The 12,466-nt window shown below is 43.0% G+C and overlaps 1 protein-coding gene across 1 annotated transcript; it reads left to right on the forward strand.

The window, feature by feature from the left end:
• The first annotated feature begins 4,754 nt into the window (after positions 1 to 4,754).
• Positions 4,755 to 7,546, forward strand: LOC146374382 (myosin phosphatase Rho-interacting protein-like). The gene is given in 2 exon segments (XM_084951682.1): positions 4,755 to 5,239; positions 5,241 to 7,546. Coding segments are annotated over 2 exon segments (2,100 nt in total). The 5' UTR covers positions 4,755 to 5,021; the 3' UTR covers positions 7,123 to 7,546.
• Positions 7,547 to 12,466: the final 4,920 nt, after the last annotated feature.

Here is a 12,466-nt window from a genome sequence, read left to right on the forward strand (position 1 = left end):
ATCTACTCTTAAAAGACTTCCCCAAGCTGCACTACACCCCATTAAAACTCTGCTCATGCTACAGTGTGTGGCTGATGCTGAGATGAGGCTACAGACAGGCTGGAGGAGGACATGCTGCACAGGGCTGGCCGGCTGTCACATAACCGGACTTTTTAAGCTTTAAGTTGCTCACACTGCTCACAGAATTACTAATTAATAATATACACTCCAAACATTTGTACAATATGATTCTCATCACAATGAAATGCAAAAACTAATGCATATGCTCCGGTGTGTCCTCAGCTTGGGTCATGCAGGAATCAGTGAGTCAGTAGATTTAACAAAAGCAAGGCTATTGTTCCAAACTGGCAACATACACAAAAGCAGATCCAGATATTTCCTTACATGTGACCTCCAGTTCAAAGTGAAAGTGAGATTTGATTAAAAAGTAAAGAATAAGAAGGTAATGATGGGTCTTTACATCTGCAGCTTGTTAAAAAGTGAAAGTACACTTTTCCTTTGTAACAGCTCTGCAAGCTCCTCATTGAACAGCAGGTTAGCACCTATAGAGGTGGCAGTGCTAACCATTACACTGTTGTAATCACATCGTGGCTGTAGCTCAGGAGGTAGAGCAGGTCACCTACTGATCGGAATGTCGGTGGTTTGATCCCAGTCCAAGTATCCTCGGGTAAGTTGCTCGTATGAATACTTAGAGAGAAAGTACTTAAAGCATAGAAGAAAGTGAATGTGGCATATTGTATAAAGTGCTTTGAGTACTCCAGGAGAGTAGAAAAGCGCTGTATAAGAATCAGTTCATTTACATCACAGGAACAAACAGGTTTTGACTTTCCAAAGGTTTTTTACAACTGTTTCACATCCAAATACAATGTCAATGTTATATGAAGAAACTCTACACACACCGTCACTTCAAACTTTCTAATTAGACCTCCAGTCAACAGAAAATTACTTGGAAGGACGCCGGTGATTAGTGATTGGTGACCCTGGAGGATGGCGGGTGATGGAGGTCTTACATGGAGCTGGCTGTGGGTAAAAAGACACAATATTTTTGTCTGATACACAGTGTATTAAACATACCTGTTACTTTTAGTAACATGATCAATAACACACAAGCCCCAGGCAATCCCAGCTGCCAGCTTTAATGACCTGACTGATGTCACTGAGATGGAAGGGTCCGGTATGACAAAGATATATTGGATATTAATCGTCAACTACATTTGGTTGTGTTCATTAAATATAGGAAATGTACTTTCTGAACTCAGGTTTTTGGGTTATTTGTTGGAGTAATTCTGAGGCTACAAAGAGAAAAATGGAGCAGCTTCTTGGATTCACTGAAATAGTCAGAGAGCTGTCAGGTGGCCGGGTCCCTGAGATGGATGGGATTTGCCTCGAGTTCCTTGAGACTCTGGATGTTTTAGGACTTCTTCATTGAAGTGCCTCTGCAGTATTGCATGGAAGCTGGGGACAGTGCATCTGGATTGGCAGATGTGGTGGTGGTCCTGCTCTTCAAGTAAGGAGACCAGATGGAATGTTTTCAGAGGGAGCTCACTCCTCGGCCCTCCTGGAAATTCTGTGCCAGGATGTTGGAGAGGAGATTCTGTCTAGGTTGAACATCAGACTCTGGCGGATCAGTGCAGTTTCTGTCCTTCGTCGTGGATCACTGGACCAGCTCTTTATCTTCCAGAGGTTGTCTGAAGGGATGTGGGAGTTTGCCCAACAACTCTACATGCATTTGGTAGACTTGGAGAAAGTATTCAAGGGGGGATTCAAGACTACGGAGCGACCAGCCCTTTGCTACATGCCATTCCTGCCATAGTAAGAGCTTGGTTCACACTGCAAGTAGTAAGTCGGATCCAATCCCAGTGAGCGATAGACTCTGCCAGGACTGCCGTTTGTCACTGACCGATTTCTAGGCGCAGCGCAGCGGTTTTTGCACTGCTGTCCTCAAGATCATGTCTGTGCTCTTTGCAGACGATGTGGCTATTCTCTCCTTACCAGGTAATAACCTCTGACTTTACAGCTGAGTGCAAAACAGCTGGGATTAGAAGTTTACAGGATTACAAGTTCCTTCCTCAAGTGGATGAATTTAAGTATCTTGAGGTCTAATTTAAAAGTGTGGAGAAAGTGTAGCTGGCAGTGACAGTGATGCAGATATTGTTCAGTCTTAGCTGTAGGTTTACCAATCGCTCTATGTTTCTGCTCTCACCTATGCCCACAAGCTCCATGGGCATCTCTGTTTAGACTGCTGCCCCTGTGATCTAAACACAGATAAATGGCAGAAAACTGCTGGAGCAAATATGGAGTCAATCTATCCATCACCAGGCCTGGTTAAGATATCAAAAAGCCCAGCAGAAATTTAAATTGGTACTTACACGTAATCAGAATTTAAAATGAATTACACCCATACTTTATCATTTTTCTAAAATCCTCTTATTATATGAGATATATGACAGACCCGGGTTTTTTATGGACCCTGTTCTGTATCCTACAAATGTTGCTTTTAACCACAGGAAATGTGATTTGTGCTCATGTGGAAGCTGAGTGAGTCTGCCTAGCAACAGTCTCTCTCACTGCAGCCTACCTGTAGCTCGCTCCAGTTTTGGCATGCATGTGCTGCTTCCCATGGGAAATTAACCCCTGAGTGCAAAGAGAGTGGTTTGTGTTTAATATGTGTGTCAACAATTAATTATGTCAACCTCTGCAATGTATGGGCCTGTGATTGCCTCTCCCTGTCTGTACCATGTAGTTTATGAGCATCAACCTTCTGCGTGGACTCTTGCACATCTATCTCTGCTTTTTATTGTGTTTCAGCATATTTCATTTCAATATTAATAAAAATACATAGTAATGTGTTATTTCTCAGATAGTTTGAAAAGGTTAAAAAAAGAGTTGCAATCAAGAGATTGAATGAGGAAAAAAAGAGTTGGTGATGGTGATACATAGGATGTGAAAACATTATTATGTAATTCTTCATTAGGCATTTACATGTTTACATCTGTTCTGCAGAGTTATAAATATGCAGAGGGGGGGATGTAAAACCTCACCAATGTGAACGGATATCATCATTTGCAAAATACTAACCTTTGCAGAACCCAGATGCAGTTAAAGAAAACACCTATTTATCCCAAAATAGGCACTGCTATCAAATTTCTCACAGCAACTTCATAAATGTGATCATATGTCAGTGTTGTCTCTAATGCTTCTTCTGCTGGCACCATGTAGCCAAACCCAAATTACTGATGCTTTAAATGAAACTGAAATAAAAATGAACCCAGCTTTTTGTAGGCTGAGTGCAGAAATGGTATTCTCTTACTCTTTTCATTTCTGAGTCTCTCCATGTGTCTGTCTTTAAACATTTTAGACCCTAATAAACCAACACCCCCCTCACAGATATGGAATAGTTGAATAGAATAGAATAGAATAGAATTCAACTTTATTGTCATTGCACATGTCACAAGTACAAGGCAACAAAATGCAGTTTGCATCCATCAAATGCTTTAGCCATGATATAGATATATTACAAAATATATATTAGCAATAATATAGATATATTACAAAAATGGGTCTATTATGGGTATGTTACAATGTACACGGTATGAAGGTATGTTAAGAATATGCTATAACTATAAGTATGTACAGGCTGTAGTGGGTATACAAGCTATGTACAGGAGATAAATATGAAACTATACAGAAATATGCAAGTTATAAACAGTTGTAAACAGTTGTAGAATTATAATTATCGTATTGTACAGAATGATTGTTTATAAAGAATCATACAGTAGCGCAGTTAAGATAAGTGAAATATGTGGCTACTTTCTACAGAGGCTATATAAAGTGCTAGTGGTTGTGAGTGGTGTGTATGTTCAGTCCATGAGTTTAATGTGGGTGTAGGAGCCATATGAGTTGTTCCTTTTTGACTAAGTGGGTTGGTTTAAATGGACTCACTGTATTGGTGCACGGGTGTGGGGCGTGTCTCATGGGTGTGGTAGATGATAAATGTGGTTGCACTCACCTGTTCACCGCACCTGATGTTGATGAGCAGAAAGGTAGGGTGAGCATGAGGAAAAACTTTCTGTTGAGCGCAGCTTGAGCGCAACTTGAATGATTTTGATGTATTTTGACTGTAACTTGATGGTTTTTGTATATTTGTGCACTAATTGATGCCATAGGCCAAATTGTAAGTTGGCATTGTAATTAGTGCAGTTATTGGTGAGTTGCAGTTATTTGTTTGTGCAATCTGTGCATTTGTTTAATAGTTAATCCCATGTGCTGATTTATATATTGGACAGTTGCATGTGGAATAAAAGGAGCAAATGGTACAGAAGTGTATTTTATGCGTTTATTGTTGCGCGTCATCTGTGTCCTCATGTTTAGCCTGCCGCGGCCATAGGTTGGAGGAGCCGCAACAGTGGGTCAGAGTTCAGGAGTCTGACAGCTGTGGGGAAGAAGCTGTTCTGGTACCTGGTGGTCTTAGTCCGGAGGCTCCTGTAGCGCCTCCCAGAGGGCAGGAGGGTGAAGAGTCCATGTGCTGGGTGACTTTGATGATTTTCCCAGCCCTTTTCAGACACCGCTTCCTGTAGATGTCATTTATGACAGGAAGTGGTGCTCCGGCGATGCGGTGGGCGGTTTTGTTTTGTTTTTTATAAACTGGGTTGTCGTTATCCGTTACTTTTTTGTCAACTTTATAATGACACAGGTCATATTTTTTCAGAAATACATAAAATATTTCTGAGTTGGTGATGGTGATACATAGCGGCTCGGTCAGCTCTCTCGACTCGGATGCCAGCGGCAGCACGGTGACGAGCACAGACAGCCACCCGGCCACCCAGAGGAGCGGTCACTCCTACAGCCACCACGACACGGCGCGGTCTCGGCGGTTGGAGGCTGAGGCTAGAAAGGCTGAGAAGAGGAGCCGGTTCAGGAGCCCAGACAGGCAGGAGAGAGAGGCCGTCTTCAGCCCCGAGAGGAGTCGCTCCGGTGTTATCGAGAAGTTGGAGGCCTTGGAGTTGGAGAATCCGGAAAAAATGGAGGTGGAGGAGTCGGGGAGAAGCAGAGTCAGACAAGGCCGAAGTGAACACAGACGCTTCCAGAGAGAGGAACAGAGGCAAGACGTGGGTCAGGGTCTGGACTTTCCCTCTACCCTGCCCCCTCTGAGGAGAGCCAAGTCGTTGGACCGGAGGACCACTGAGTCAGTCATGACGCCGGACTTGCTGAACTTCAAGAAAGGCTGGATGGTGAAACTAGCAAGGCCAGTGGAAGAAGTTTTGGTTTGTGCTGACTGATCACAGCCTGAGATACTACAAGGATTCAATTGCAGAGGAGGCCTCTGACCTGGATGGTGAGATTGACCTGTCCACCTGCTACAATGTAACTGAATACCAGGCTCAGCGAAACTATGGCTTTCAGATTCATACGCAGGAAGGAGTGCACACTCTGTCTGCCATGACAGCAGGCATACGTAGGAACTGGATCCAAGCAGTCATGAAGAATGTCAGACCCTCCACTGCCCCTGATGTGGCAAGCTCGACCGAGGATCATGGCTCATTCTCTCCTTTAGAGGGTCTCGTCAGACCAGATGTCACTCAGGACTCTCCTTCTTCTGAGGCCTCATCTGTGGACAAAGAAGCCACTTCTGGAGTCATTAAGAGCAGAGCTTGCGAGCGCAGGCGAGAAGGCCGCTCTAAGACATTTGACTGGGCAGAGTTCAGGCCCATAGCCCAGGCTCTGGCTCAACAGCGGGCGCAGGAAGCCGAGAGTCTCCAGGCAGACATGGGGGAGCTCGAGCGCAGTCGGAGACGAGAGGAGAGACGGAAGAGGTACGAGAACGTGACAAGCTCAGACCCTGCATCGGTTAAAGAAGGAGGGAGGACCGACGATGAGAGGGGAGACGAACCTCCGGATTCGCTAGGTCCCGTATCTCTGGAGAGGCAGCAGATGGTGGAGGAGGTGATCGAAGAACACTGGCGACAGGTAGAGAAGACGCCCATGCGGGAGGAAAGGAGGGTGCCGCTGCCCACCGCAGTGTAACCTAGAGAGACTGTAGAGCTGGAGCAGCTACTGGAGAGTTATAAGCAAGGGATTGAGGACCTGAAGGCACAGCTGAAGAGCTGTCACAAGCAGCTCCTGGACTCAAATAAGCACAAACAGGAGCTGGAGATCCAGCTGAGAATGGCTCTGGAGAGAGAGCAGGATGACCGATCTGGTTACATCTCTCCGGCCACCGGTGAGAGAGGTTTCGCTGCAATGGAGGAGTCTCACCAGAAAGTGATCGACGAGCTGCAGAAGAAACACCAGAGAGAGCTGGAGAACCTGAAGGAGGAGAAGGAGAGGCTGCTGGCCGAGGAGACGGCAGCCACCATCGCAGCTATTGAAGCAATGAAAAACGCCCACCGTACAGAGCTGGAGAAGGAGCTGGAAAAGGCTCGCAAAGCCAACAGCAATACGGAGAATGCAGACATCGAGGAGATCCGCAGACAGCATGAGGAGGAGTTGTGTTCCTTCCAGCGGGAGATTGAGGTGTTGTCGGAACAGTATTCCCAGAAGTGCCTGGAAAACGCCCACCTGGCCCAGGCACTGGAGGCAGAGCGACAGGCCCTCAGGCAGTGTCAGAGAGAGAACCAGGAGCTCAACGCGCACAACCAGGAGCTGAACAACCGACTGGCAGCAGAAATCACTAAGATGCGCTCCATGACCTCTGAGGATGGAGTGGGAGACACAAATACCACAATACAGGGGAAGGAGCTCTACGAGTTAGAAGTTATGCTGCAAGTGAAGGAGTCTGAAGTCCAGTACCTGAAGCAGGAAATCAACTCCCTCAAAGATGAACTGCAAGCAGCCCAAAGAGATAAGAAATATGCAACAGATAAGTACAAGGACATTTACACAGAGCTGAGCATTGTCAAGGCCAAAGCAGAGCGGGATCTGGGCCGGCTCAGACACCAGCTGCAGCTGGCTCATGAGGCGCTCGGGGAGCCGGCGCTGGAGGAGGTGGAACGAGGGGGCTATGATATCATGAAGTCCAAAAGCAACCCTGACATCCTCAAGATGGCAGCTGCTGCAGCGAAACGCTCAGAGCGCACCATGAGGTCAAAGTCTGTGAGTCGAGACATGCCCTGGGACAGTTAGGGCTGCTGACGACGTGTAAGCTTCCTCCCCCTTCTCCTTTAGAGTCTGAAGGAAGGGCTGACAGCGGAGCAGAGACTCCACCTGTTTGAAAATAAAGACACTAAGGAGTTCTGACAGTGACACGTCACGCCCCCCTACCTTGCTGCATGTTTAGAAGCCCACTATATTTTAGCTCTGTAATGACTTATTTAGTAACAACTACACACTGGTCACCAAACACAGATCATTTATTATTAAAAACATGCTATGAAGTTTGAATTTCATGTTTAGTTTGCATTCCATGCACTTCAGTTAACTGTGACTTTTTTGTATTTTTTTTTCCTTACTGTAAATACTGTTTTTAAATGAGCATTTTTCATGCATACACTAGAACTATGACTGTGTAAGCTACTGTTTTAACTCTCTAGACTGTTGCTAGCCAAAAGCATAAATGTGATGTTAAATGGCTAAACACAACTACATAATGACGAGCATAACAAAACCGTAGGAATGAGTCTGGCGTTCAGTCTGCACGTTAACGCTCCTCCTCTCCGTTATCATTCCAGCACAGATGGAAGTGTTGCTCAGTAAACAAGCTATAGAACAAAAGTGCTTGTCTGCATTAGAAAAAAAATGCTCACCCATGTTGCTGCTTTGTGTTACTTTGAAATTAACATCAAAGATGTTTCTGCAGTCTTGGGAAAAAAAATCAGATAAAATCAGTGCGCGACAGCTGAATGCATCTGGACAAGATTCACTGACTATAATTTAAATATATATGAAAGTTTATATGGATTTTTTTTTCTCTCACTGCAATCATTGGTCCAACTGTATAGGAGTTGCTGGAGTTGGTTTATGTTTGTAGTCTTGTTCAGTGGCAGTCCCTTTGTATTTATTTAAGTGGTTGGGATTTTTCTTTCACATTGCCATTCCTCTGTACTCTATTATTGTAAATATAAAGCAAATATACACCAACTGACTACAGGTTTATTAGCAATAAATATTTTTGCACCCTAGGGAGAGGTAAGGGACGGTGGAGAGGTAAGTGACGGGGAAAGGTAAGCGACCCATGTTGTAGGTGACGTCAGACGCCGGAGATATGGCGGAAAAAAAAAAAGCGAATGGTAGCATAGAATTTAACAAAGTTTCTTTAAACTTCAGTATTGCCAAATAAACTAACCAACTGTCATATAACTAACAACATCTGTCCTATCATCTCTAACACCCTGGAGGACAACGAGGAGAGTTTAGACGCTCTCCAAGAATACATCGACCGGTGCTTCGAAGATTTAGTAATGAAGAAGGCCCAAAGCGCGTCTTCCCCGGCCAAAGCTGAGACGCCGTCATCTAAAAGATATCGCCCGGCAGACTCCCCCGGCACAACATCGCCTGCCGGCAAAGATATCGTCAACATCCTGGAGTCAATCGATAAGCGATTGTCCAGTTTCGATGCAAGGCTGTCCCTGGTGGAGATCTTACACCGGGAATTTAAATCTCTAAAAGAATCCCTGGAGTTCAGCCAGCGGCAGGTGGAAACACTTGCTGCGGAAAACGCCACGCTACGGGACTCGGTCAAATCTCTAACCGAAAATGTGACCCAATTAAACATAGAAAATAAAAAAATAAAAGAGACCGTTATAGATTTACAAGCCCGTAGCATGAGAGATAATCTGGTGTTTTCTGGTATTCCAGAGTCTGCCGGAGAGGACCCGGAAACGACCGTGAGAAGCTTCATTAAAACCCACCTGAAGCTGCCGGAGGACACGGTGAAAAACATAGGGTTCGAAATCGCATCGGGGCTCCGAAGACAGGAAGCGGGAGACCACGTCCTATTGTAGCCAAATTCGGCCACTTCAAGCAGAAGGAGCAGGTGAGTCGCAGCAGAGAGCTGAAAGGAACGGATTTCAGCGTGAACGATCAGTTCCCCAGACAGATCCTGGAACGACGCAGGGTCCTCTTCCCAGTCCGACGTAGTTTTATCCAGAAAGGCTCCCGGGCTGTCATCGCCGTGGACCGGCTCTACGTGGACGGACAGCTCTACCGTGACCCTGGCACCACTCCATGGCTGTATTGACCGCACACCAGATAAGAATCTGCTACACTATTCTTCACTCACACTCTCTTGTATTAACTTTTGCTTAACTATGTAATTTCAGTTTGCTAATTTAGTATAACGTCACCGTCACTCTCCGCCAATGCTTTAATTGGAATGTTTCCGTTTTTATTCCTTTTTTCCTCTCTCTCTCTTGTCGCGCACCTTGCTCTTTGGTTTATTTGCTTCTCTATTCTATCACTATGTCGATCACCTGTTTCCCTATCCATTCACAAACGACACTGTCTATTTCTACATGCTTACTCTGCACGATCACGCACACACATGCGTTTAAAGGCAACACATTTACAACAGCCACACAGCGCACACAGATATAGGACACATGCACACATTTGCTCATATTAGTTATTATGCACACACATAGTCAGACCTATGGAGCTTCTTGCCGCGCATTTTCTTCTCTTTATTTACAAAAAAAAATTATGTGTTTCCATTTTCATTGAGGGGAGACCTCAACCTGGGACTGAATGAAGAAATGGATAGGCTCAATACAGCAGGAACTCAGCGTAACTGGCAGTCCACAAATATAATCAAACAGTATATGAGCGACTTTGGTCTTTGCGATGCATGGCGCTCCCTTCACCCCAATAGTAAGGAATATACTTTCTTCTCACATGTCCATCACTCCTACTCTCGTCTGGATTATTTTCTGGTCAGCAGCTCACTGCTGAGTAACATTACAGACACTGAGATTCATCCTATAGCTGTCAGCGATCATGCTCCTGTATCTTTAACACTAATACAGATGAATAATACTACACCAAGAAAAAACTGGAGATTTAATACATCACTGCTCAAAGACGAAGAGCTTATCAAATACTTTAAAAAAGAATGGACTCTATATTTAGGCTTTAATGACATTCCTGGAACATCAGCATCTGTCCTCTGGGAAGCAGGGAAAGCCGTGATGAGAGGTAAAATAATCTCTTTCTCATCACATAAGAAGCAAACAAAAAAATTCAGGAGAAAAACATCAAATCCTTAGAAAAAGCCTATGTGTCACACCAAGATCAAGAAATATTAAACAAAATACGCAAGACAAAACTAGAATTAAATGAAATTATTAATAAAAAGACTAAATTCTTAGTACAAAGACTTCGCCTGCAAAATTATGAACACGGTAACAAATCCGGACAATTTCTTGCAAACCAGTTAAAAATCAATAAAGAAAAAACAACTATATGTGCTGTTAAAGATTTATCTGGGAATACAATATATGATCCTAAAAAAATAAACAAAATTTTTAGGGATTTCTATGAAACTTTATATACACCACAAATAAACCCATCTAAAAACTAAATTGATCAATTTCTCGACAACATAACTCTTCCAAAATTTTTAGACACCCAAGCAATAGCACTGGATTCACCACTGACGCCAGGTGAACTCCAGGAAGCTCTGATAAGTATGCCCAATAATAAGGCTCCAGGTCCAGATGGTTTTCCAACAGATTTTTACAAAGAATTCTGGACGATTCTGGCACCAGTTTTTCACAGGATGTTGCAGGAAATCAAAGAAAATGGTAGACTACCACCAAATATGAACTCTGCAAATATCAGTCTCTTACTAAAACCAGGCAAAGACCCTGTATATCCCTCAAGCTATCGTCCAATATCCCTTATTAATGTAGACCTTAAAATAATCTGCAAAGCTCTCTCAAAGAGATTAGAGAAAATAACCCCCCTCTTAATTCATCCTGACCAAACTGGTTTTATAAAAGGTAGGCACTCATCAACAAATACACGTAGATTACTTAATTTAATAGACTACTCATGCAGTAAAAACACTGAAACCATAATATTTTTTTTAGATGCAGAAAAAGCATTTGACAGAGTTAACTGGAAATTTCTATTTGCAACTTTACACAAATTTGGTTTTGGACCTTCTTTCATTAACTGGTTAAAAATATTATATAACTCCCCAACAGCTTGTGTCAGAACAAATGACCAAACATCCTCCAGCTTCTCTCTTCTGAGGGGCACCAGACAGGGATGCCCACTCTCCCCTTCACTGTTTGCAATTTTTATTGAGCCATTAGCAGCAGCAATTAGACAGGCTACAACAATTAGGGGCATAAAATGTAAGAATATAGAACATAAAATCAGCCTTTATGCAGATGATGTGTTACTTTTTCTCCAAAACTCACAAACCAATCTCTCTGGGGTAATTGCATTGATAAATTCTTTCTCAAGTGTCTCAGATTATTCAATTAACTGGTCGAAATCAACAGCTCTTCCGATTAATTGCTCCTTCCATAATTCTTCTCCTTCCCCACTGCAATCTGGAAATAGAAAATATTTAGGTATTAATGTCTCTCCTAAACTTTCAGAATTAACTAAATTAAACCACATCCCACTTTTAAAGACAGTAGAAGGCGACCTGGCTAGATGGAAATCTTTACCCATATCACTCATGGGAAGGGTCGCCGCTATAAAAATGATGGTCTTGCCAAAAATAAACTATTTATTTTCAATGATCCCAAATAAGCCATCACAAGATTGGTTCAGATCTCTAGACTCGTACATTTCTAAATTCCTTTGGAAAGATAAACCCCCACGTATCACCTTAAAAACACTACAAAGGACCAAGGATAAAGGAGGATTAAATCTGCCTAACTTTAATCACTATTTTTTAGCCAACAGGCTTCAGTTCATCTCTAGATGGTTTAAACACACCCTCTTAGATGAACCTTGGATAGATGTAGAACAGGCACTATGTAATAACCTAGAAATTTCAGACCTACCATTTATCAGCTCAAACATCAAACGACATGAATGCTTTAAAAGCATCAATATTAGCTCTTCTCTGACAGCATGGTGGGAGTTTCTAATAATGACAGAGTCTTCATTAATCCCATGCAAACGCACACCTATCTGGAACAATCCGGACATATTACAAAACAATAATATGATAAACTTTCCAGATTGGAGTTGCAAAGGAATTAAATACTTGGAACATATGTTGGAAGGAACAGACTTTATTTCGTTTGACAGACTAGTTACACAATATGGGATCAACAAGAAACTATTTTTGGAATATCAACAAATTAAATCCATAGTAAAAAAGAAATTTAATCCCAGTGAAGCTGAATTACAAACACCACCAAGTGTGGTACAATTTTTTAGTCTAAAACCCCCCAAATTATTGTCTAAAATATACAGAACACTTTCTAAAATAGATGAATCAATATCCCTTCCTATTGCAAAATGGGAAGCAGATTTATCAATCAACTTAGACCCAAACCTTTGGTCT

The sequence above is a fragment of the Perissodus microlepis genome, chromosome 14, assembly GCF_051167445.1.
Source record: "Perissodus microlepis isolate ML-2025 ecotype Zambia chromosome 14, ASM5116744v1, whole genome shotgun sequence".
In the NCBI taxonomy this organism is placed as follows: domain Eukaryota; kingdom Metazoa; phylum Chordata; class Actinopteri; order Cichliformes; family Cichlidae; genus Perissodus; species Perissodus microlepis.